The following is a 27,979-nucleotide window of genomic DNA, read 5'->3' as shown; positions in this document are numbered from 1 at the left end:
CCCCAAAGGGCTAGTGGGGTCCTGTCCTCTATCAGAGCATTCCCTGTGTGTGTGCTGTATGTCGGTACTTTTGTGTCGACATGTATGAGGAGAAAAATGATGTGGAGACGGAGCAGATTGCCTGTAATAGTGATGTCACCCCCTAGGGGGTCGACACCTGAGTGGATGAACTGTTGGAAGGAATTACGTGACAGTGTCAGCTCTGTATAAAAGACAGTGGTTGACATGAGACAGCCGGCTACTCAGCTTGTGCCTGTTCAGACGTCTCATAGGCCGTCAGGGGCTCTAAAGCGCCCGTTACCTCAGATGGCAGATATAGACGCCGACACGGATACTGACTCCAGTGTCGACGGTGAAGAGACGAATGTGACTTCCAGTAGGGCCACACGTTACATGATTGAGGCAATGAAAAATGTTTTACACATTTCTGATAATACGAGTACCACCAAAAAAGGGGTATTATGTTCGGTGAGGAAAAACTACCTGTAGTTTTCCTGAATCTGAGAAATTAAATGAGGTGTGTGATGATGCGTGGGTTTCCCCCGATAACAACGGATAATTTCTAAAATGTTATTGGCATTATATCCTTTCCCGCCAGAGGTTAGGGTGCGTTGGGAAACACCCCCTAGGGGGGATAAAGCGCTCACACGCTTGTAAGGGCTCTACCTTCGCCTGAGATGGCCGCCCTTAAGGATCCTGCTGTTAGAAAGCAGGAGGGTATCCTAAAAGGTATTTACACACATACTGGTGTTATACTGCGACCAGCAATCGCCTCAGCCTGGATGTGCAGTGCTGGGTTGGCGTGGTCGGATTCCCTGACTGAAAATATTGATACACTAGATAGGGACAGTATATTTTTGCCTATAGAGCATTTAAAAGATGCATTTTTATATATGCGTGATGCACAGCGGAATATTTGCCGACTGGCATCAAGTCTAAGCGCGTTGTCCATTTCTACCAGTAGAGGGTTATGGACACGTCAGTGGTCAGGTGATGCGTATTCCAAACGGCATTTGGAAGTATTGCTTTATTAAGGGAGGAGTTATTTGGGGTCGGTCTTTCAGACCTGGTGGCCACGGCAACAGCTGGGAATTCCACGTTTGTACCCCAGGTCGCCTCTCAACATGAGAAGACGCCGTATTATCAGGCGCAGTCTTTTCGTGGACAAGCGGGCAAAAGGTTCCTCATTTCTGCCCTGTGACAGAGGGAGAGGAAAAAGGCTGCAGAAATCAGCCAGTTCCCAGGAACAGAAACCCTCTCCCGCCTCTGCCAAGCCCTCAGTATACGCTGGGGCTTTACAAGCAGAATCAGGCACGGTGGGGAGCCCGTCTCAATGAATTTCAGCGCGCAGTGGGCTCACTCGCAAGTAGACCCCTGGATCCTTCAGGTGATATCTCAGGGGTACAAATTAGAATTCGAGACGTCTCCCCCTCGCCGTTTCCTAAAGTCGGCTTTACCGATGTCTCCTTCTGACAGGGAGACAGTTTTGGAAGCCATTCACAAGCTGTATTCCCAGCAGGTGATAATCAAGATACCCCTCCTGCAACAGGGAACGGGGTATTATTCCACACTGTTGTGGTACCGAAGCCGGACGGCTCGGTGAGACCGATTCTAAATCTAAAATCTTTGAACACTTACGTACAGAGGTTCAAATTCAAGATTGAGTCACTCAGAGCAGTGATTGCGAACCTGGAAGAAGGGGACTACATGATGTCTCGGGACATCAAGGATGCTTACCTTCATGTCAAAATTTACCCTTCTCACCAAGGGTACCTCAGGTTTATGGTACAGAACTGTCACTATCAGTTCAGACGCTGCCGTATGGATGGTACACGGCACCCCGGGTCTTTACCAAGGTAATGGCCGAAATGATGATATTCCTTCGAAGGAAGTGAATTTTAGTTATCCCTTCCTTGAACAATTCCCTGATAAGGGTAAGATCCAGGGAACAGTTGGAGGTCGGTGTAGCACTATCTCAGGTAGTGTTGCGGCAGCACGATTGGATTCTCAATATTCCAAAATCGCACCTGGTTCCGACGACGTGTCTTCTGTTCCTAGGGATGATCCTGGACACAGTCCAGAAAAAGGTGTTTCTCCCGGAGGAGAAAGCCAGGGAGTTATCCGAGCTAGTCAGGAACCTCCTAAAACCGAGCCAAGTCTCAGTGCATCAATGCACAAGAGTTCTGGGTAAAATGGTGGCTTCCTACGAAGCAATCCCATTCGGCAGATTCCACGCAAGAACTTTCCAGTGGGACCTGCTGGACAAATAATCCGGATCGCATCTTCAGATGCATCAGCGGATAACCCTGTCACCAAGGACAAGGGTGTCCCTCCTGTGGTGGTTGCAGAGTGCTCATCTTCTAGAGGGCCGCAGATTAGGCATTCAGGACTGGGTCCTGGTGACCACGGATGCCAGCCTGCGAGGCTGGGGAGCAGTCACACAGGGAAGGAATATCCAGGGCTTATGGTCAAGCCTGGAGACATCACTTCACATAAATATCCTGAAGCTAAGGGACATTTACAATGCTCTAAGCTTAGCAAGACCTCTGCTTCAAGGTCAGCCGGTGTTGATCCAGTCGGACAACATCACGGCAGTCACCCACGTAAACAGACAGGGTGGCACAAGAAGCAGGAGGGCAATGGCAGAAGCTGCAAGGATTCTTCGCTGGGCGGAAAATCATGTGATAGCACTGTCAGCAGTATTCATTCCGGGAGTGGACAACTGGGAAGCAGACTTCCTCAGCACGACCTCCACCCGGGAGAGTGGGGACTTCACCCAGAAGTCTTCCACATGATTAAAAACTCGACAGGTATTGCGCCAGGTCCAGGGACCCTCAGGCAATAAGCTGTAGACGCTCTGGTAACACCGTGGGTGTACCAGTCAGGGTATGTGTTCCCTCCTCTGCCTCTCATACCCAAGGTACTGAGATTGATAAGATGGAGAGGAGTAAGCACTATATTCGTGGTTCCGGATTGGCCATGAAGGACTTGGTAACCGGAACTTCAAGAGATGCTCACGGAGGATCCGTGGCCTCTACCTCTAAGAAGGGACCTGCTCCAGCAAGGACCCTGTCTGTTCCAAGACTTACCGCGGCTGCGTTTGACGGCATGGCGGTTGAACGCCAGATCCTGAAGGAAAAAAGGCATTCCGGATGAAGTCATCCCTATCCTGATCAAAGCCAGGAAGGATGTAACCGCAAAAACATTATCACCGCAATTGGCGAAAATATGTTGCGTGGTGCGAGGCCAGTAAGGACCGACGGAGGAAATTCAACTGGGTCGATTCCTACATTTCCTGCAAACAGGAGTGTCTATGGGCCTGAAATTGGGGTCCATTAAGGTTCAAATTTCGGCCCTGTCAATTTTCTTCCAAAAAGAACTAGCTTCAGTCCCTGAAGTTCAGACGTTTGTAAAAGGGGTACTGCATATACAGCCTCCTTTTGTGCCTCCAGTGGCACTTTGGGATCTCAATGTAGTTTTGGGTTCCAAAAGTCACATTGGTTTGAACCACTTAAATCTGTGGAGTTAAAATATCTCACATGGAAAGTGGTCATGCTGTTGGCCCTGGCCTGGGCCAGGCGCGTGTCAGAATTGGCGGCTTTATCCTGAAAAAGCCCTTATCTGATTTTCCATTTGGACAGGGCGGAATTGAGGACTCGTCCTCAGTTTCTCCCCAAGGTGGTTTCAGCGTCTCACCTGAACCAACCTATTGGTGGTGCCTGCGGCTACTAGGGACTTGGAGGCCTCCAAGTTGCTAGACGTTGTCAGTGCCCTGAAAATATATGTTTCCAGGACGGCTGGAGTCAGGAAATCTGACTCGCTGTTTATCCTGTGTGCACCCAACAAGCTGGGTGCTCCTGCTTCTAAGCAGACTATTGCTCGTTGGATTTGTAGTACAATTCAGCTTGCACATTCTGTGGCAGGCCTGCCACAGCCAAAAATCTGTAAATGCCCACTCCACAAGGAAGGTGGGCTCATCTTGGGCGGCTGCCCGAGGGGTCTCGGCTTTACAACTTTGCCGAGCAGCTACTTGGTCAGGAGCAAATACGTTTGTAAAATTCTACAAAATTGATATCCTGGCTGAGGAGGACCTGGAGTTCTCTCATTTGGTGCTGCAGAGTCATCCGCACTCTCCCGCCCGTTTGGGAGCTTTGGTATAATCCCCATGGTCCTTACGGAGTCCCCAGCATCCACTTCGGACGTTAGAGAAAATAAGAATTTACTTACCGATAATTCTATTTCTCATAGTCCGTAGTGGATGCTGGGCGCCCATCCCAAGTGCGGATTGTCTGCAATACTTGTACATAGTTATTGTTACAAAAATCGGGTTATTATTGTTGTGAGCCATCTTTCAGAGGCTCCTCTGTTATCATGCTGTTAACTGGGTTCAGATCACAGGTTATACGGTGTGATTGGTGTGGCTGGTATGAGTCTTACCCGGGATTCAAAATCCTTCCTTATTGTGTACGCTCGTCCGGGCACAGTATCCTAACTGAGGCTTGGAGGAGGGTCATAGGGGGAGGAGCCAGTGCACACCAGATAGTCCTAAAGCTTTCTTTAGATGTGCCCAGTCTCCTGCGGAGCCGCTATTCCCCATGGTCCTTACGGAGTCCCCAGCATCCACTACGGACTATGAGAAATAGAATTATCGGTAAGTAAATTCTTATTTTTATACTGGGTGCAGTACGTCCTGCCTTTTATACTGGTAGCAGTGCTTCCTGTTCTTTATACTAGGCGCAGTGCCTCCTGATCTTTATACTGGTCGCAGTTCCTCCTGCCTTTTTATACTGGGTGCAGTTCTTCCTGATCTTTATACTGGGCGCAGTGCCTCCTTCCTTTTATACTGGGTGCAGTGCTTCTTGATCTTTATACTGGGCGCAGTGCCTCCTTCCTTTTAAACTGGGAGCAGTGCTTCCTGATCTTTATACTGAGCGCAGTGCCTCCTGCCTTTTATACTGGGAGCAGTGCTTCCTGATCCTTATACTGGGAGCAGTGGCTCCTGCCTTTTATACTGGGAGCAGTGCTTCCTGTTCTTTATACTAGGCGCAGTGCCTCCTGATCTTTATACTGGTCGCAGTTCCTCCTGCCTTTTTATACTGGGTGCAGTGCTTCCTGTTCTTTATACTGGGCGCAGTGCCTCCTGTCTTTTATACTGGGGGCGCAGTGCCTCCTGCCTTTTATACTGGGAGCAGTGCTTCCTGATCTTTATATTGGGCACAGTGCCTCCCGCCTTTTATACTGGGAGAAGTGCTTCCTGATCTTTATACTGGGAGCAGTGCCTCCTGCCTTTTATACTGGGCGCAGTGCTTCCTGATCTTTATGCTAGGCGCAGTGCCTCCTGTCTTTTATACTGGGTGCAGTGCTTCCTGATCTTTATACTGGGCGCAGTGCCTCCTTCCTTTTATACTGGGTGCAGTGCTTCCTGATCTTTATACTGGGCGCAGTGCCTCCTGATCTTTATACTGGGCGCAGTGCCTCCTTCCTTTTATACTGGGTGCAGTGCTTCCTGATCTTTATACTGGACGCAGTGCCTCTTGCCTTTTATACTAGGCGCAGTTCTTCCTGATCTTTATACTGAGTGCAGTGCCTCCTGCCTTTTATACTGGGTGCAGTGCTTCCTGATCTTTATACTGGGCGCAGTGCCTCCTGATCTTTATACTGGGCGCAGTGCCTCCTTCCTTTTATACTGGAAGCAGTGCTTCCTGATCTTTATACTGGGAGGAGTACCTCCTGCCTTTTATACTGGGTTCAGTGCTTTATTGATCTTTATACTGGGTGCAGTGCCTCCTGCCTTTTTATGCTGAGCGCAGTGCCTCCTGATCTTTATACTGGGCGCAGTGCCTCCTACCTTTTATACTGGGTTCAGTGCTCTATTGATCTTGATACTGGGTGCAGTGCTCTATTGATCTTGATACTGGGTGCAGTGCTTCCTTATCTTTATACTGGGCGCAGTGCCTCCTGCCTTTTATACTGGGCGCAGTGCCTCCTGCCTTTTATACTGGGCGCAGTGCTTCCTGATCTTTATACTGGGCGCAGTGCCTCCTGATCTTTATACTGGGCACAGTGCCTCCTGCCATTTTATACTTGGCGCAGTGCTTTATTGATCTTTATACTGGGCGCAGTGCCTCCTGCCTTTTATACTGGGAGCAGTGCTTCCTGATCTTTATACTGGGCGCAGTGCCTCCTGATCTTTATACTGGGCACAGTGCCTCCTGATCTTTATACTGGGCACAGTGCCTCCTGCCCTTTGTAGTGTGATCAGTGCTTCCTAGAACAAAACAGGATTTTAGGAGGTCCTGTGCGGAGAATCAGAATCCATTTTATTGGCCAGGTATACATATGTATACTAGGAATTTGTTTTCAGTTTCTAGAGCATCAGCCAGGTATTCACATAGAAAGGGGAAACAATTATGACATACATAAAGTACACAATGCAGTAAAAATAAGATTTTAAACCTACCGGTAAATCTTTTTCTCCTAGTCCGTAGAGGATGCTGGGGACTCCGTAAGGACCATGGGGTATAGACGGGCTCCGCAGGAGATATGGGCACCTAAAAGAACTTTCTAGTATGGTGTGCACTGGCTCCTCCCTCTATGCCCCTCCTCCAGACCTCAGTTAGAGAACTGTGCCCAGAGGAGATGGACAACACGAGGAAAGGATTTTGTTAATCTAAGGGCAAGAATCATACCAGCCCACACCAATCATACCATATAACCTGGAATACACATAACCAGTTAACAGTATGAACAAACAACAGTACCGGTCCAAGACCGATTCTAACTGTAACATAACCCTTATATAAGCAATAGCTATATACAAGTCTTGCAGATTTTCCGCACTGGGACGGGCGCCCAGCATCCTCTACGGACTAGGAGAAAAAGATTTACCGGTAGGTTTAAAATCTTATTTTCTCTTACGTCCTAGAGGATGCTGGGGACTCCGTAAGGACCATGGGGTTTATACCAAAGCTCCCAATCGGGCGGGAGAGTGCGGATGACTCTGCAGCATCGACTGAGCAAATGCTAGGTCCTCATCAGCCAGGGTATCAAACTTGTAGAATTTAGCAAAAGTGTTTGACCCCGACCAAGTTGCTGCTCGGCAAAGCTGTAATGCCGAGACGCCCCGGGCAGCCGCCCAAGAAGAGCCCACCTTCCTAGTGGAATGGGCCTTTACTGAATGCGGTAACGGCAATCCAGCCGTAACATAAGCCTGTTGAATCGTGTTACAGATCCAGCGACCAATAGTTTGCTTCGAAGCAGGCGCGCCAATCTTGTTGGCAGCATACAGGACAAACAATGCATCTGTTTTCCTAATTCTAGCCGTCCTGGCTACATAAATTTTTAAGGCCCTGACTACATCCAGGGACATGGAATCCTCCAAGTCACTCGTAGCCACAGGCACCACAATAGGTTGGTTCATATGAAATGAAGACACCACCTTGGGTAAAAATTGAGGACGAGTCCTCAATTCCGCTCTATCTACGCGAAAAATCAAGTAAGGGCTCTTGTAAGACAAGGCCGCCAATTCTGACACACGCCTCGCAGATGCCAAGGCTAACAACATGACCACCTTCCAGGTGAGAAATTTCAACTCCACCGTTTTAAGGGGTTCAAACCAGTGTGATTTAAGGAACTGCAACACCACGTTCAGGTTCTATGGTGCCACCGGGGGCACAAAAGGAGGCTGGATGTGTAGTACTCCTTTTACAAACGTCTGGACTTCTGGGAGAGAAGCCAATTCCTTCTGAAAGAATATTGACAAGGCCGAAATCTGTACTTTAACAGAGCCTAACTTTAGGCCCATATCCACTCCTGTCTGTAGGAATTGGAGAAAACGACCCAGATGGAAATCTTCCGTAGGAGCATTCTTGGTTTCACACCAAGAGACATATTTCCGCCAGATACGGTGATAATGTTTTACCGTCACCTCCTCCCTAGCCTTTATTAGAGTAGGTATGACCTCCTCTGGAATACCCTTCTCCGCTAGGATCCGGCGTTCAACCGCCATGCCGTCAAACGTGACTGCGGTAAGTCTTGGAACATGCAGGGCCCCTGCTGTAACAGGTCTTCCCTTAGAGGAAGAGGCCAGGGATCTTCCGTGAGCATCTCCTGAAGATCTGAGTACCAGGCCCTTCGAGGCCAGTCTGGAACAATGAGTATTGTTTGTACTCTTTTTCGATTTATGATCCTCAACACTTTTGTGATGAGAGGAAGAGGAGGAAACACGTAGACCGACTGGAATACCCATGGTGTTACCAGAGCGTCTACTGCTATTGCCTGAGGGTCCCGGGACCTGGCACAATACCTCCGAAGCTTCTTGTTGAGGCGTGACGCCATCATGTCTATTCGAGGAACTCCCCAGAGATCCGTTATCTCTGCAAAGACTTCTTGATGAAGTCTCCACTCTCCTGGATGGAGATCGTGTCTGCTGAGGAAGTCTGCTTCCCAGTTGTCCACTCCCGGAATGAAGACAGCTGACAGAGCGCTTACGTGATTTTCCGCCCAGCGAAGAATCCTGGTGGTTTCCTCCATCGCGACTCTGCTTCTTGTCCCACCTTTGCGGTTCACATGAGCTACTGCTGTGACATTGGGGGTAATTCCAAGTTGATCGCAGCAGGAAATTTTTTAGCAGTTGGGCAGAACCATGTGCACTGCAGGGGAGGCAGATATAACATGTGCAGAGAGAGTTAGATTTGGGTGGGTTATTTTGTTTCTGTTCATGGTAAATACTGGCTGCTTTATTTTTACACTGCAAATTAGATTGCAGATTGAACACACCCCACCCAAATCTATCTCTCTCTGCACATGTTATATCTGCCTCCCCTGCAGTGCACATGGTTTTGCCCAATTGCTAACAGAATTCCTGCTGCGATCAACTTGGAATTACCCCCATTGTCTGATTGAATCAGAACCGGTAGGTTGCGAAGAAGAATCTCCGCTTGTCGAAGGCCGTTGTATATGGCCCTTAGCTCCAACACGTTGATGTGTAGACAGGAGTCCTGGTCTGACCATAGTCCCTGAAAATTTCTTCCTTGGGTGCAATAGAGGGATAGTGCTGCGCTCAGTCCTGATTAATGTAGGAAAAATGTGTTATGTGGACCTCTCTACACATGCATATAACGAATAATCGTTTCTTGTAGTCGTAAAGTAATAAATAACTATAAACCGTATGTCTAAATGATAAGGTAGTACTGTATAGATGTTAAAATATACTTATTTATTGGTTATAAATAGCTTTTATGTGCCAGATGGTGTAGCAGCATAAAGTTTTTCTCAGTCACTTGTAGCTTAATGAGGGATGCGGCGTCCCGCCCCTCTGTTTGTATATGTCCTTTTTATAGTGCACTTATAGTGGCTTAAACTTGAACAAAACACTAATCGTGTTTGGTGGTGATAGATAGTGTCCTTTCCTTTCTTCACGGTGTCTAGAGCATTCAGCTTTTGGCATAAGATTAGATAAGGAGGGCTCTGGACAGGTCCTTGTCCCGGACCATAGGAACCCGCGGTGCGTCCTGGTGCAGACGCCCTCGGGAACCCGTGAGCCGGAGTGTCGGTCCCGTCTTGGGTTGCGGGGAAATCCCAGATAGTGCTCTGCAGAGCTAAACTATCGGATGTCCCCCCACCGCTCACAGAGCCTCACCTCTTACCTTCTCCCGCTGTCCGCCGCGCTCTGTCACCGGCTTATCCTTCACTCGTCTTCTGTTGCCAGGTGATCTCCTCTGCTTCCGGGTTTCCCCGATCACGTGATCGGGACTTGTCTGTGCTGCGGACGCTCGCTCTGGTCCTTTTGTTAAGTCGGGGGAATTCCAGTGTGTGGATAATCGTGGCTCCAACGCGTTTCAGCCTCTAAAGGGCCTTCCTCTGGGAGAAATGGATGTTCCTTGGGTGACTGCTCCCCATCCTCGGAGGCTCGCGTCCGTGGTTACCAGGATCCAGTCCTGAATGCCGAACCTGCGACCCTCTAGAAGGTGAGCACTTTGCAGCCACCATAGAAGAGACACCCTGGCCCTGGGGGACAGTGTTATTTTTTGATGTAATTGTAGATGGGACCCGGACCATTTGTCCAGAAGATCCCATTGAAACGTCCTTGCATGGAACCTGCCGAAGGGAATGGCCTCGTAAGTTGCCACCATTTCCCCCAGAACCCGAGTGCATTGATGAGCTGACACTCTTTTCGGCTTCAGTAGTTCTCGGACCATGTTCTGGAGGTCCTGGACTTTTTCCAACGGGAGGAAAACTTTCTTTTGTTCCGTGTCCAGTATCATGCCAAAGAAGGCTAGTCGAGTTGTCGGAACCAACTGTGACTTTGGTAGATTGAGAATCCACCCATGTTGCTGAAGCACTCTCTGAGAGAATGCCACGTTCTCCAGTAATTGCTTTCTTGATCTCGCTTTTATCAGGAAATCGTCCCAAGTATGGGATAATTGTGACTCCTCGCTTGTGCAGGATCACCATCATTTCCGCCATTATCTTGGTGAAAATCCTCGGGCCGTGGACAGCCCAAACGGCAACGTCTGAAACTGGTAATGACAATCCTGTACCGCGAATCTCAGGTACTCCTGATGAGAGGGATATATGGGGACATGAAGGTAAGCATCCTTTATGTCCAGTGACACCATAAAATCCCCCCCCCTTCCAGGCAGACTATCACCGCTCGGAGCGATTCCATCTTGAATTTGAATCTTTTCAGGTACAGGTTCAGGGATTTTAGGTGTAAAATGGACCTGACCGAACCATCCGGCTCCTGGACCACAAATAGGGTTGAATAATACCCTTTTCCCTGTTGGCTCAGGGGAACCCTGATACTCACTCGCTGTTGACACAGCGTTTGAATTGCAGCTAGCACTACTTCCCGCTCTGGAGTAGAAGCTGGTAAGGCCGACTTAAAAAATCGGCGTGGGGGCACCTCTTCGAATTCCAGCTTGTAGCCCTGGGAGACTATTTCTTTCACCCAAGGGTCCACGTCTGATTGAACCCAGACTTGGCTGAATAGTCGAAGGCGTGCCCCCACCTGAGCGGACTCCCGCAGGGGAGCCCCAGCATCATGCGGTGGACTTAGCGGAAGCCGGGGAGGACTTCTGCTCTTGGGAACCAGCCGCAGCAGGTGTCCTCTTGCCTCTACCCTTACCTCTGGCGAGGAAAGAGGAGCCCCGACCTGTTCTGGATCTATGCGACCGAAAGGACTGCATCTGATATTGTGGGGGTTTCTTTTGCTGTTGGGGAACAAAAGGTAAAAAGGTCGACTTGCCCGCGGTAGCTGTAGAGATCAGGTCCGCGAGGCCGTCCCCAAACAATACATCACCTTTGTAAGCTAAAACCTCCATATGCCTTTTTGAGTCTGCATCCCCCGTCCATTGGCGGATCCACAAGGCTCTTCTTGCCGAAATAGCCATAGCATTGGCTCTTGAACCCAGTAAACCAATGTCTCTTTGAGCGTCCCTCATATATAAGACTGCGTCCTTAATATGAGCTAATGTTAACAAAATTGTAACCCTATCTAGGGTATCAAGGTCAGCTGACAGTGTATCTGTCCAAGCTGCTACTGCACTACATACCCATGCCGACGCAATTGCCGGTCTAAGCAAAGTACCAGTATGAGTGTAGATAGACTTTAGTGTAGTCTCTTGCCTGCGGTCCGCAGGGTCCTTGAGGGCCGCTGTGTCAGGGGACGGTAGCGCCACCTTCTTGGAAAGGCGTGTTAAGGCTTTGTCCACTGTGGGAGAGGATTCCCAACGTTCCCTGTCCTGTGTAGGGAAAGGGTACGCCATAAGAACCCGTTTGGGAATCTGCAGTTTCTTATCTGGAGTTTCCCAAGCTTTTTCACATAACTCATTAATTTCATGGGAAGGAGGAAAGTTTATAGCCTGTTTCTTTCCCTTAAACATGTGTATCCTCGTGTCGGGCACCGAGGGCTCATTAGTGATATGTAAAACATCTTTTATTGCAATAATCATGCACTAAATACTTTTTGTCACCCTGGGGTGCAACCTTACTTCATCATAGTCGACACTGGAATCAGAGTCCGTGTCGGTATCTGTGTCCCTTATTTGTGAGAAGGTACGTTTCTGAGACCCCGACGGGTCCTGTGAGTCGGCACAATCTGTAGATTGATTACCTGCCGACGCTCTGGACTCTGCTTTGTCCAGTCTTTCATGCAGTGAAGCTACACTAGCATTTAACATATGCCACATATTCATCCAAATACTGAGTCGGCACCGCCGACTGAGACACACCACTCATCTGTTCCACCTCCTCTTTGGATAAGCCTTCCGTTTCAGACATGCCGACACACGTACCGACACCCCACACACACACACTGGGATATAATTATAAGGGGACAATTCCCCAAAGAAGGCCCTTTGGAGAGACAGAGAGAGAGTATACCAGCGCCAACTGACCCAGGGGAAAAAAACCCAGATAGCGCTTTTACATATAAATGTATACAGAATTCCCCACTCACTGCGCTTTAAATATGTGCCCCCCTCTCTTATTTTCAGCCCTCTGATGCTCAGCAGGGGAGAGTCCAGGGAGCCAGCGTTCTGTGCAGCCTCTGTGGAGAAAATGGAGCTGGTTAGTGCTGAGGGATCAAGCTCCGCCCCCTCGCGCGGCGGGCTTCGGTCCCGCTCGAGATTTTGAAAAAAATGCCGGGGATTCGTAGTTTACTGCCCCGCAGCCTAACTACATGCTTCTTGCCTAAAAACGAGGTTTATTGCTGCCCAGGGCGCCCCGCCCCCCTCCCCCCCCGCCCCCCCCCCCCCATGCCCTGCACCCATCAGTGCCATGTGTGAGTGTAAATGTGGGAGTAATGGCGCGCAGCTACCTGCTGCGCGCTTACCTCATGAAGATCTGAAGTCTTCTGCCGCCTGACGTCTTCTTATGATCGGTCATACTCACCCGGCTTCTTTTTTCCGGCATCTGTGAGGAGGACAGCGGCGCGGCTCCGGGACGAACCCCAGGGTGAGACCTGTGTTCCAACTCCCTCTGGAGCTAATGGTGTCCAGTAGCCTAAGAAGCAGAGCCCTTAATTCTTAAGAAGTGGGTCTGCTACTCTCCCCTCAGTCCCACGATGCAGGGAGTCTGTTGCCAGCAGAGCTCCCTGAAAATAAAAAACCTAACAAAATTCTTTTTACAGAAAACTCAGGAGAGCTCCTGTAATGCACCCTATCTCCTCTGGGCACAAGATCTAGCTGAGGTCTGGAGGAGGGGCATAGAGGGAGGAGCCAGTGCACACCATACTAGAAAGTTCGTTTAGGTGCCCATATCTCCTGCGGAGCCCGTCTATACCCCATGGTCCTTACGGAGTCCCCAGCATCCTCTAGGACGTAAGAGAAATACATTAATACTGTAAAATACAATTCCAGTCATGAAAGACTACAATACCATACAATGGAAGTGTCTACCATCCAGCAATGCAGTGCAATATTACATTAAAAATGAGATTTAGTTAGCGCCTCCTAGAAGGTGTTCAACAGGTGGATTGCTTGCGGGAAGAAAAGTTTTAAACTTCTAGCTAACTTTGCAGGTAACGCCCTTTGCAGGTAAGGAGCAGCAATCTGTAGAAGTGCACTCAGTGCGTCACCACACACCAATTCGACAGTTCATACTGACAATGCCAAATTCCCTTGTCGTATAAACAACCCTTTATGAAGCTAAGAACACTGTACGCTGTTTGCTTAAGAAATACCGTATGGGTACGCTATCTGCGTAACGATCGCTAAGCCGTAGGCGAGACGCTCAAGCGTCACGTTCGCTCACGGCCCAGTGATCACAGGACACGTTATTGGTTATGTCTAGGGGAATGATTCGCTGTAGCGTAGCCTACGCTCGAGACCACGAGGAGGTCACCAGCGATGCAGACGCTCACAACACTATACCTTTATGTTAAAACCTTATACCAATGAAATACACTGAATACCTTAATGTGAGTACAGGGTGTAAGTGCAACCTTGTGTAACCTGACTAACTACAAAGCTGCTTGAGCGTCACCGACGCTCAAGTGAACACTTAACACTATAGAAAATACACAGATACTGGTTTAGGTTCCAAAGCCTATTAACTATGTATTATAACTAATATACTTGCAAAAAGGAATCACAGTACAAATGATACACTACAGTATAACATAAACCACCTAACCAGATAACTATACAGGAAACACACTACAATACAATACAGTTAAGTTTAAGGAGAAATAAGAGAAGATGAGAAGACAAGAGAGAGAGAGAGATTTGAGAGAGATTGGCTCACAATAACATTAAAAGACAATATGGTTGCAGCGAAGCTTACACATGTGAGGAACAATCGCTGCGCAGTTAATCAATGCTGAGAATCTTTGTTTAGAAAGTACTTGAGCTTACCCATGCTGCCTGTCCCTATATACACAACACCCAGCTACACAATCGTCCCTACAATGCCGCATGGGGCAGAAGCTAGACTCCATCTTATTCCAAAATGTCCAAGCCTCAAAACAATGCATATGTTCTGATTTTACAATTCCAAACAATCTAAATCACCTTTCACAATTTCAAGCAAACACAGTATCTCTATAACCAGAGCATATGAGTTATCACAAGACCAGACCACCAGGTACTCACAAGTATCAGCCTGCCATTGCTACCAGCACATATTCAAAAGTACTGCATGGTGGTATTTATGATTAACAAGATCCCAGCTACCATCACAGATTCCACAGGGCACCAACACTAACACCCAACAATCATCACAGCCAAGTTACAATATCCTATTTAAACCAGAAAGCAATATGTCTATATTTCCTTCTATAGCCATGTGATTCTATACTTAGCCTTTGGGAAGGAATTCTGTCCTGGGGATGTAGCCGCCATGCTGCTTGATGCTAGCTTAGTTCTGAGTGTCCCTCAGCCCTGTGATCTCCAGTGGGTATATCATACCTGCATTCCAGCTGTGGGGGTGTGTCAACCACAGGAAGTGTGTGTCCCTCCCAGCATGTGAGCCAGCTGCATCAGTGGCCTTGGTTATGTAACACAATGGGTGATGACCAACACATTCCTGTCTAGTGAGAAGCTATTGTTTGGCGAATACAAAACAGAATCCTGTCTGGGTTCTGTTCTATATTCATGATGTCCACTTTCAGTTGAGACAATGACATCTCAGCCCTCATTCTCCTGTATACAAATCCAGCCCCATTTGTAAACACAGGTGTTGGCCCTCCTTATTGAGTCTCAAAAGCTCAGTGTAATTAAAGGCTATTGTACTCCGTCTGCGGGAAAGATACTGATTTGGAGTACAATTGATCTTCAATTACTATTCCTGTGTTTACCTTATGCATGTGTAGATATGAGGCCCTCTTAACATGCAAACTATTGTTTGGGGGATCTCTGAGGTCAAAGAGACATTTGAGACCTACTGATGCCTGTCTCCAACTGTTCAGATGCATGACTAAGTAAGAACAAATAATAATAAATAAATGGACATAACTTCTTATGTCCATAACTATTCGCACGAGCAATTAATACGCTCCAAACCAACACCGGAATATTGCTAATTAAATACTCTTCCGATGGGTACCAAACACTGCTGTATGATTCCTGTTAGACCCTTCGTACGATGCAAAGAGGGACTCCTCAGCTCAGGGACATTCTATTTTAACCAAACTTTCAGAATCTATCAAAGGGACCATGATCTATAAACTACATTAATTGTGAACAGTTGTAACGAATGGGTCGCACGCTACGACTACGTAAACTCTACCGTAAATACGCATACCGCGCCTGCGAGTGCACGCTATTGCGGGTATGCGCCTCCACGGGAGAGCGCACGCATGCGCAGCACGGACCAGTGTGCGGTGCAAATATGGCAACGTGCATAGAGACATTTTTCTGACTTCGACAGTCCACCCTTTGGCAGTCAATAATAACTGCCACAAAACGTTTAAGGAGAAAAATGTAAGTCAGGGGTTAATTGATTTCCATGGTGGGGTAAGGAAGAAGAGAGGAGTAGGTGTGAAAAGGGTATGACCTAGTGAGAGAGTAGAAGCATGTGTGTATGAGTCCATGTTTGGAGGGTCATGTATCATCGTGCCGTACGTGTGGTAAATCAAGCTTCGAGGTATTGCGAAGTATACATTTGAATTCCTTCTTATCCCGTACTAAGGGTCTGTGGGTGGGCTGTCAAACTCTACCGAGCTCATTTCGGCTATGGTTGTAACAAAATGGGGATGCACATTTTAGTTGATGATACATGAATGGGGGAGGTATGTGGTTGCTGATATCTGTGCCTGTATTCCCTGTCGACTATGTGTGTTATTACCTGAGGGTTGTAGAGATGAAGATAAAGAACACTTATGGAGAATGCAATGATATTCTATGTCAGGGAAATGTACATCTGTCGTTGAGGTTGTGTTCGGTATCTGTTGAGAGTCGTCTTCTTTGCGCTGTATTGCTCCTTAGGCATGGGCAAATAGCTTTGTCTGAGCCATCAGATTTACAAAAAATGTTGGGCTAGCGTGAGTTTAAAAGTACTAGGGAAACTGGGGATCCATGGCAAAGTTCATCAAGTGTCCATATCATAGGTTGTCAAAACTTCATCTTTGGTGCTTGTCTGTTGTCTGTATAGCGTCTCGTCAACTTCCACGTCCAAGGGGGTCTTTGCATCTTGGAGAAAAGCAGAAAAACAGGTGAAAGAAACGGACCGTATAATCGCATTTTTCATCACATTCTGGTTTCTATCATTGGGTCATAAATCAAATCCAGGTTAATTACAGTTTCCTCACTCCTCAAGCTCATCACTTTTGTACTTTGTTTGCACCTCATTAAAGCCTGCCCGCATCTAAATATCAATCCAATTGATATAACGACACCCAAGATACATAGTAGAAACTTTCCAACATCCTTTATGACTCCTTGAGCCCATTCTCCCAAACCGGAGAACCAATTTCGCGGGTTCAACCATGACACCCAACTAGTCAGCTCATTACCTACAGCAGCAAGGGTGAGATTGTGTTTTCGACGAAATTCCCACTTCAATTGGAGAATATCGTCCATCTTTTGGTCTATGACCTCTACCGGATCCTCGGTGCTATTTGTGATATACGTGCAACACTTTATGCCGTACTGTGTTGCCAATGTAACACAATATCCGCCTGTTACTGCTGTAAGATAATTAAGAACCATCCTATGCTGAACTAGTTCTGTTTTGTAAGCTTGAAGTTCTCTTCCAGTGTATCTAAACGTGTCATCATACATTTCAGTGATATTATCTAACAAATTGGCGAGTGCGGAAATGTATCTATAATTCATCACTCCTCGAGCGGTACGAGTGAAATCTAACGCTACCAGAACCTGAATCCCGGTGGATTCATGGATAAGATCGGAGGCCGGATGCTCTAACCTTTCTGACAGTTGTCTTTTAACTCGGTGCTCGTAATGAGTGTGAGTATAAGGAGCTTGGGCACCACGGTGTATGTCCTTCATTTTGTCATGTGTAACAGTCATCACTTCAGGCAATACTTTTCCAATATAACACAATCCTTCAGAGTTTGGGGCAAGCCACTTGTACGCCTTTCTCCCGCATATGAAATATGCATCATCGGGGAGAACATATGGGACGGAGAAGGACATGACCATGTTACAAACCTTCCAGGTGAAATCTCCTGACCCTAATTCTTCCATCTGCCTAATGCACGTATCAGTTTGTATGATATGTGCACAGTATCCTGGTGATACCTCTCCAACTCTAGTAATCCTATTTCCTAAGGTATATCGATACCGGAAAGATTTTCCTCTACTGGCTATGTGGCGTACCAGCTCTGTATCTGTAGGCATTCTATCTGCTCTGTGTGAAAAGGTCATGGTAAGGTTGCTCCATGACACTTCCCAATTTCCCGGTTTTCTGGGATTGGAGATGTTAAAACATATGAGGGACCTATCCACATGGTATTGGTGGAGCTTCAAACTAGGAGGGCTGGAGATATTAAACCTCCGGTCCACCGGTCTCCCACCACTTAGCTCAAGTACCTCCCCTAACGTTAAAGGAAATGGTACTAGCCCTGATTTGCTGTGACCCTGAGGTACTTGAGAGCATACCCAACAATCTGTTTGGTTTAACACGTTACCCACTAGAGAGTGATAGTCACTCAATGGATGCCGGTCCATATGGATATTAAAACTGGATTGGCATTTCTTTGTTACAGAGCCTACAGATACAACTTTCTTTTTGAACTAACATTCCTTCACAGTTGTTTACAAATAACATGGTTGTTAGATCGTGCCCGGTACTCGCCTTTGCTTGGTGATTGGGTTGCTATTGGAAATTTACACCTCCGTCTCAGTCATCAGGACCTTTCTGGATCCTTTCTCGACCTCACTGGTACTCTCACCGAAACAGACTGCTCTGGTCAACATCATGGTTAACGGGAAAAATCCATATCACAGTCTCTTGGGGCAAGTCCATCTTACAGGAGGAGAAAAGAAGAAATTTGTAAATGGGGTATAAGAAAATCAGTTTGAGGGGGAGAGAACTCGTTACGATAATAAGTTCTCTCGTCTTGTTGTTCTTCTTGTTCTGCTGTCCTCTCAAAGGTGTTGTCTCTCAGTCTTCAAAAACGATCATTCTGGTGATGCAATATTCCTTCCTAACCGACGATCTTTCTGTAAGGAGCAAAAATCTGGCATTACCATTGGTCCAACTGAGGGGTGACATAGCATCTTTAAACCATGGAAACATGAGTGAGAAGAGAGAGAAAATAAAAAAAAACAAAAGAGATAGAGAACAATTCATGTGCATATATACATTACATAACTCGACAATAACCATCAATAAGAAAAGAGAAACAAAGCATTTTTAAACATTGTAAGAAAACATTGTTAGCATTAGAAAAACATTGTCAGACTTATTAGGCTGTCATATCTATGTGTCTACTGGTCTCCTTGAGCAGTCCCTCCCCACCAGCACCTGCATTACTCCACTGTCTGTATCTGGCCAGAAATACATTGTGGCGGAGGTCATGCTGGGGTTTGGTAGACTTCTGCAAGGACCAAGTGGGTATGCAATGTGTGAATTCTTACCACTACTAGTCAGAGATGGGGATAGAGAGAGGGAGAGAAAAACATTTTTCACAAATACATTTACAACTTTTCACCTGGTCATTCCTGTGTCTTTAGTGAATGACCTCCCACTTCATTAACCGTTACTTCAGGCTTGCCTCCATTCCTAATAATCACCTTTCCTGCCTATGTGATCCTTGATTATAATGGTGTGTATTGTAATTTTGCTAATTTCTTGGTCTAGGGGGTCTGATTTTATGTGGGCTGTTGCAGTTACTGGCATAATGCCCTTCTCTTTTGCACAGATCACAAATCCTTAAGTTCCTCCATGTGCCAATGGCCTGGGGTTTTGGTTGATTTGATGCCTCCTCAAACGCTTGGATGCTCATCACCATCAACCGCTTTCCCTGTACCTCCCTGATTCCTTGGATACCATGATTATGTCGTTGTCTAGGGAGTTGATATACCTTCTGTGAATCTTTGATCATACAGTTAGATCTTTCCTAGGATCTGGGAAATCAGACATGATTGATCTCAATTCTGTCCGGGACCAGGGACGGCGCATTGCACTGTCCTTGACGGGAATGATTCCCTGATCGTCAGTCTTCCCATTGGGGACTGTGATCACCCTGACAGGACTAAACTCAATCACATCACCTTGTTTTGGTCTTACAATATGAGGTACATTTGTTTGTGCGTGATATAAAACATTGTACGTACCTGTGGACACGACCTCACCTGACCCTCCGTTAGGGGGTTTGATTATTGCCTTTACCAATTTGGTCGTGTCCACCTGGATGTCTTGTAGGATGGCTTCTGGAAGAGGTGCCGACATCGTTCTGGGCTCACTTTCTTGTTTGTATTCCTGAGGGAGGTTTGACATGGGGTGCAGCTTGCACAGGTTAATAGTTGTACATTCAACAGTATTACAATAATCATTGTTACATTTATTACACTTATTCTTATAATCTATATTACAGTTGCTAAGAGCGTTTTTATTGTTCACCCTTGTGTCTTTCTCTCCGCAATCAACCCCTCTCCTGATGCCACTGTCTCTCCTCACAAGATAAGAGTCAGAAAAGTCAATAGACTCTTTTTGTAATTCACTTTCCTGTTGCCATAACTGTAAATATTCATAATGTTTATTTTGTCTCTTCGTTGGTTCAATGAGACTTATCCTCCTCCTTAAATTTTGTAACACTACTGGACTGAAGCTACCTATTCTTGGGAATTTGTCCCTGTCTTGTACAGTCATTCTCTCCCATTCATCACATAAAACCTCTGTGTGACTACCGTATTTTTCACACATTACATATCGTGCCGACCCAACTGGTCGGTTCTCTGAATCAACCCGAACCGAGGTTGATCGCCCCCTACCTGAACAACTGGCCCCCATAATCTGCAGGCGTTGCTTATTCCTCCTTGGATCTTTATCTCAAGGTTTTCAGCGAACCCTTACAAACAAACCAAGATGTCCTTGGGCAGGCCGGCGGTGGTGGTTTATCAAGTACCCCACTTACTTCTCGCCCACGTTGGCCTGTGCTGCAATCACTGTATCCAGAGCTGCGGTACCCAACCCAGGGCCCCTGTGAACCTTTATTTACTGGGGCGCGTTCCCCAGCAAGTATCGGTTGTTGGATAGTTCCTGAGTGACCAGCGAACTTCCCTTCCAAAAATAAAAAATTACACAAATCACGTCAGAATGTACAAATAGCGTTTGTGACCACTTTACTCTAATGGTATTAGGTCAGATTACTAACTACTGCACACAATTACGTGTGGTCCAATCGTTCAGTACACAAGCACTACTTGTTATGTACTGAGAGATCAATGGAATCGATGTTTCCGGCTGCGATTCCTTCAGCAAGAGCTTATGGCCTATATGGGTTCTGCACCAACACCCCAGGCGTTGTGCCACTGGACTTTTATAGCGGACCTCTTTGTCTATTTTACCTGTTACCTTATGACCTCCTGGTCTGTTACCTTATGACCTCCTGGTCTGTTACCTTATGACCTCCTGGTCTTGTTACCTTATGGTCCGCTATACTCTAATGCTCAAATATTATTTAACCAGGGATGCCTCCCTAGCCACCGTATATGTCACTTACACGTATGTCCCTTGACGAGTACCCGGCTTTCCTTTTGGTTCCACTTTACAGTTATATAAACTTTTGTATACAAAACACACTCACTCAGCACATGTACACTTTTGTTTCTATATCTATTTCTGCGCAGAAATTGTCTTTAGGCCAAAAGTGTTACCAATTAGGAGCAGGATCTGTTAAACTAAATTTCAGATTTTCCAAAAATAGATTTGCGTTATTTACCGCTTCGCGTTATCTACCGCTGTGCGTTAATTATCGCCTTTGCGTTACTTCACTTTATCACAACTTGAGCTACGTGGGCGTAACCGGACGCTACGTTGCGTAATGTACACTGCGTGCGTCTGCCTTTTGGATTGCGTACGCTAGTCTTTGTTAGCGACACGTGTACGCAATGCAAAGGATCCACCGTAACACAATATATTTTTATCAATGTAAATGATCCCTGATCATCTACCGCAATCCACACTGACTGCCTTGTATCTCAGACAAACCGTGTGTTGTTCTATACTTTAACTATTACCTCTACTATGAAATAACAGCAAATCTCTTTTTAGCACTTTCTATCAACTATAAAATTGGCAAACAGGAATAGTGATATACGAAAATGAAACAGAAATGCAGATATATGCGTGCGTACGCAAGACAAAAGAAAAATAAACAGTTTTAAAAAGACACAAGCGTTTTGTTCTTACTTCCGGTTACCGGGTTCCTTCAGCACTCTTTATCTAAGCGAAGCAGACGCTTATCCCGCCAGCACTATGAGACAATCTCCCACCCTTTGCTGGGGGATAATGTCTGCTGATCTACCTAGTGCAGATGTGAGAAGTATAGGACGAGTTCCCAATTGACAATGCCAAATTCCCTTGTCGTATAAACAACCCTTTATGAAGCTAAGAACACTGTACGCTGTTTGCTTAAGAAATACCGTATGGGTACGCTATCTGCGTAACGATCGCTAAGCCGTAGGCGAGACGCTCAAGCGTCACGTTCGCTCACGGCCCAGTGATCACAGGACACGTTATTGGTTATGTCTAGGGGAATGATTCGCTGTAGCGTAGCCTACGCTCGAGACCACGAGGAGGTCACCAGCGATGCAGACGCTCACAACACTATACCTTTATATTAAAACCTTATACCAATGAAATACACTGAATACCTTAATGTGAGTACAGGGTGTAAGTGCAACCTTGTGTAACCTGACTAACTACAAAGCTGCTTGAGCGTCACCGACGCTCAAGTGAACACTTAACACTATAGAAAATACACAGATACTGGTTTAGGTTCCAAAGCCTATTAACTATGTATTATAACTAATATACTTGCAAAAAGGAATCACAGTACAAATGATACACTACAGTATAACATAAACCACCTAACCAGATAACTATACAGGAAACACACTACAATACAATACAGTTAAGTTTAAGGAGAAATAAGAGAAGATGAGAAGACAAGAGAGAGAGAGAGATTTGAGAGAGATTGGCTCACAATAACATTAAAAGACAATATGGTTGCAGCGAAGCTTACACATGTGAGGAACAATCGCTGCGCAGTTAATCAATGCTGAGAATCTTTGTTTAGAAAGTACTTGAGCTTACCCATGCTGCCTGTCCCTATATACACAACACCCAGCTACACAATCGTCCCTACAATGCCGCATGGGGCAGAAGCTAGACTCCATCTTATTCCAAAATGTCCAAGCCTCAAAACAATGCATATGTTCTGATTTTACAATTCCAAACAATCTAAATCACCTTTCACAATTTCAAGCAAACACAGTATCTCTATAACCAGAGCATATGAGTTATCACAAGACCAGACCACCAGGTACTCACAAGTATCAGCCTGCCATTGCTACCAGCACATATTCAAAAGTACTGCATGGTGGTATTTATGATTAACAAGATCCCAGCTACCATCACAGATTCCACAGGGCACCAACACTAACACCCAACAATCATCACAGCCAAGTTACAATATCCTATTTAAACCAGAAAGCAATATGTCTATATTTCCTTCTATAGCCATGTGATTCTATACTTAGCCTTTGGGAAGGAATTCTGTCCTGGGGATGTAGCCGCCATGCTGCTTGATGCTAGCTTAGTTCTGAGTGTCCCTCAGCCCTGTGATCTCCAGTGGGTATATCATACCTGCATTCCAGCTGTGGGGGTGTGTCAACCACAGGAAGTGTGTGTCCCTCCCAGCATGTGAGCCAGCTGCATCAGTGGCCTTGGTTATGTAACACAATGGGTGATGACCAACACATTCCTGTCTAGTGAGAAGCTATTGTTTGGCGAATACAAAACAGAATCCTGTCTGGGTTCTGTTCTATATTCATGATGTCCACTTTCAGTTGAGACAATGACATCTCAGCCCTCATTCTCCTGTATACAAATCCAGCCCCATTTGTAAACACAGGTGTTGGCCCTCCTTATTGAGTCTCAAAAGCTCAGTGTAATTAAAGGCTATTGTACTCCGTCTGCGGGAAAGATACTGATTTGGAGTACAATTGATCTTCAATTACTATTCCTGTGTTTACCTTATGCATGTGTAGATATGAGGCCCTCTTAACATGCAAACTATTGTTTGGGGGATCTCTGAGGTCAAAGAGACATTTGAGACCTACTGATGCCTGTCTCCAACTGTTCAGATGCATGACTAAGTAAGAACAAATAATAATAAATAAATGGACATAACTTCTTATGTCCATAACTATTCGCACGAGCAATTAATACGCTCCAAACCAACACCGGAATATTGCTAATTAAATACTCTTCCGATGGGTACCAAACACTGCTGTATGATTCCTGTTAGACCCTTCGTACGATGCAAAGAGGGACTCCTCAGCTCAGGGACATTCTATTTTAACCAAACTTTCAGAATCTATCAAAGGGACCATGATCTATAAACTACATTAATTGTGAACAGTTGTAACGAATGGGTCGCACGCTACGACTACGTAAACTCTACCGTAAATACGCATACCGCGCCTGCGAGTGCACGCTATTGCGGGTATGCGCCTCCACGGGAGAGCGCACGCATGCGCAGCACGGACCAGTGTGCGGTGCAAATATGGCAACGTGCATAGAGACATTTTTCTGACTTCGACAATACAATACAATATTTCGGCACTAACACTGAAAGCACTCACTTAATACTGCAAACAATTTTTATATAATGAAATATCACCAAGTCTTTTTGACATAAGTCTTTCAAGTCAATGCTTACTCCGACAGCTGTAGTCAATAGTACTTGATTTTCTTCCCTTCATTACTTTCACGTGATGAGTCCTTTGAAAAGAAGAAATATATACACAGTGGGGCTAATTCAGACCTGTTCACTCGCTAGGGTTTTTTTGCGGTCCTGCGTTTGCATTGTCGCCGCCCACAGGGGGAGTGTATTTTCGCTTTGCAAGTGTGTGAACGCATGTGTAGCAGAGCTGTACGAACAGATTTTGTGCAGTCTCTGAGCAGCCCAGGACTTACTCAGCCGCTGCGATCACATCAGCCTGTCCGGGACCGGAATTGACGTCAGGAACCCTCCCTGCTAACGCTGGGACACGCCTGCGTTTTTCCATCCACTCCCAGAAAACGGTCAGTTACCATCCACAAATGGCTTATTCCTGTCAATCTCCTTGCGAATGCCTGTGCAAATGGATCCTTCGCAGAAACCCATCGCTGAGCGGCGATCCGCGTTGTACCCATGCGACGCACCTGCGCATTGCGGTGCATACGCATGCGCAGTTTATACCTGTTCGCCCGATGCACGAAAACGCAGTCTAGCGATAAGGTCTGAATTGGCTCAGTGTGTAGTACTGTCTCATTTATATCCAGTTATAAAACAGGTAGAGAGTTCTCTAAGCCAATGTTGATATATGCAAACAATGGAGGCGTACCGTACTCACACCAAAAAAGGAGTAAATGATTCCTATAAAGGTATCTTTATCCTTCTTAAAACCACCTCTGGTCCGTGAGATCTTTAGCTTATTATAGGGTCACCCCACAGTGCACAGTAAAGGTGTTTGTTAAGTGGGCGTACCCTACTTACAGGAACAGATGCTGTGACCTGCATATAAAGGTATCTTTCTTGGGATAACGATTCCTTATGTAGTCCCCGTCCTGATAACCCTTGTGCTCACAATAGGATTTTTCGAGGGAAAATAAGGACGTCTGTATCAGGACTTATGGGGGTGATGTGTCCGGACTCGACCCACCGGGTAGTGGAATCCTTGTCTCCTACAGAATCCAAATCCTGCAGCGTTCTCCACCAACGCGTTTCTGCTGTTAAGTCTTCCTCAGGGTGTCCTATGTGTTGGGTGCAGTGTTTACTGACGTTTAAACTGGGCGCAGTGTTTACTGATGTTTATACTAGGCGCAATGCTTCCTATCCTTTGAACAGGTGCCTCCTGCCCTTAGGTACTGGGCGTAGTTTCATACATAGGAATTCTTTTGGCAACACGACATCTGCTGTTAGCAAGGCCTGGGCACTCTATGGAAGGCAATGATTTACAGTTTAATATTTTCCATATAGTAATAGAAATAATTTTATTTATATAGCGATTTTCTCCAGAAGGACTCAATGCGCTCATAAACATTATACAGAGGTTTAGATTGGCAGGAAATACAGAAATCATTAAACATAATACAGGGTTGATGCAGTTTGGATCAGTTCCAAGCATTATTTATCTTACCCATGAAAGTACTGGGTGTGGCAGCCATCTTGGACAGACTACTATACATATGTTACACTGGACAGAACAGGCAATTCCTTAAGAGGTGTCATGTAATGTTGACCTACAGAATACTAAAGTGAGATGCCAGTTTCTTACAAAAATCTCCAGTTCCATGCGTCTTTCACCCTACCCATGAGAGTACAACATCACACTGCCATCTTGGGTGCGCGACCTAGGTTACAGTGTGTGAGATAAGAAATACATGAAAGTAATACTGCACAAAGGAAAAGTGTCTATGTGGCCATCCTGATGAAAAGACTGTGTATAAAAGATTGTTTTTCTCGGCCATTAATAATCTACGTGGGCTTTTATTTTTCAGGTTGTCTCTCAAACCTCCCCCCTATAAAAAAAGCATCTTATTCGTATGAGGAGAGGCGGAAGCAGGCCACTGCCATAGTCTTGCTGGGGGTGATTGGAGCAGAGTTTGGAGCGGAGATCGAGCCACCGAAACTGTTAACACGGCCACGCAGTTCCAGTCAGATTCCGGAGGGGTTTGGACTGACCAGCGGGGGCTCAAACTACTCACTGGCCCGACATACATGTAAGTCAGTCTCTGCCCACAAGGTGTGTAGTCCCATAGCAGACTTTGCCTTTGCCCCCCCAAACCCCTAAAAAAGAAAGCAAATCTGTATTTTCCATTGTCTTATACACTGCTCAAAAAAATAAAGGGACCACTAAAATAACACATCCTAGATCTGAATGAATGAAATATTCTTATTAAATACTTTGTTCTTTACATAGTTGAATGTGCTGACAACAAAATCACACAAAAATTATCAATGGAAATCAAATTTATTAACCCATGGAGGTCTAGATTTGTGGTCACACTCAAAATAAAAGTGGAAAAACACACTACAGGCTTATCCAACTTTGATGTAATGTCCTTAAAACAAGTCAAAATGAGGCTCAGTAGTGTGTGTGGCCTCCACGGGCCTGTATGACCTCCCTACAACCCACACAAGTGGCTGAGGTAGTGCAGCTCATTCAGGATGACACATCAATGCGAGCTGTGGCAAGAAGGTTTGCGGTGTCTGTCAGCGTAGTGTCCAGAGCATGGAGGCGCTACCAGGAGACAGGCCAGTACATCAGGAGATGTGGAGGAGGCCGTAGGAGGGCAACAACCCAGCAGCAGGACCGCTACCTCCGCCTTTGTGCAAGGAGGAACTGGAGGAGCACTGCCAGTGCCCTGCAAAATGACCCCCAGCAAGCCACAAATGTGCATGTGTCTACTCAAACGATCAGAAACAGAATCCATGAGGGTGGTATGAGGGCCCGATGTCCACAGGTGGGGGTTGTGCTTACAGCCCAACACCGTGCAGGACGTTTGGCATTTGCCAGAGAACACCAAGATTGGCAAATTCACCACTGGCGCCCTGTGCTCTTCACACATGAAAGCAGGTTCTCACTGAGCACATGTGACAGACGTGACAGAGTCTGGAGATGCCAAGGAGAATGTTCTGCTGCCTGCAACATCCTCCAGCATGACCAGTTTGGCAGTGGGTCAGTAATGGTGTGGGGTGGCATTTCTTTGGGGGGCCGCACAGCCCTCCATGTGCTCGCCAGCGGTAGCCTGACTGCCATTAGTTACCGAGATGAGATCCTCAGACCTCTTGTGAGACCATATGCTGGTGCGGTTGGCCCTGGGTTCCTCCTAAAGCAAGACAATGCTAGACCTCATGTGGCTGGAGTGTGTCAGCAGTTCCTGCAAGACGAAGGCATTGATGCTATGGACTGGCCCGCCCGTTCCCCAGACCTGAATTCAATTGAGCACATCTGGGACACCATGTCTCGCTCCATCCACCAACACCACGTTGCACCACAGACTGTCCAGGAGTTGGCGGATGGTTTAGTCCAGGTCTGGGAGGAGATCCCTCAGGAGACCATTCGCCACCTCATCAGGAGCATGCCCAGGCGTTGTAGGGAGGTCATACAGGCACGTGGAGGCCACACACACTACTGAGCCTCATTTTGACTTGTTTTAAGGACATTACATCAGTTGGATCAGCCTGTAGTGTGTTTTTCCACTTTAATTTTGAGTGTGACTCCAAATCCAGACCTCCATGGGTTAATAAATTTGATTTCCATTGATAATTTTTGTGTGATTTTGTTGTCAGCACATT

General features: G+C 46.4%; 1 protein-coding gene across 7 annotated transcripts in view; it reads left to right on the top strand.

Moving 5' to 3' along the window:
• The window catches only part of WDR7 (WD repeat domain 7), a 799,383-nt gene that overhangs the window by 486,413 nt on the left and 284,991 nt on the right, over positions 1-27,979 (top strand). For all 7 annotated transcript variants that reach the window (XM_063959708.1, XM_063959725.1, XM_063959718.1 and 4 more), the window contains one exon: positions 26,179-26,400. In XM_063959708.1, the coding sequence (XP_063815778.1) occupies positions 26,179-26,400 (222 nt within the window). The remainder of the gene's footprint in view (positions 1-26,178; positions 26,401-27,979) is intronic.

The sequence above is a fragment of the Pseudophryne corroboree genome, chromosome 1, assembly GCF_028390025.1.
Source record: "Pseudophryne corroboree isolate aPseCor3 chromosome 1, aPseCor3.hap2, whole genome shotgun sequence".
In the NCBI taxonomy this organism is placed as follows: Eukaryota; Metazoa; Chordata; class Amphibia; order Anura; family Myobatrachidae; genus Pseudophryne; species Pseudophryne corroboree.
This window is presented reverse-complemented; position numbering and strand designations above follow the sequence as displayed.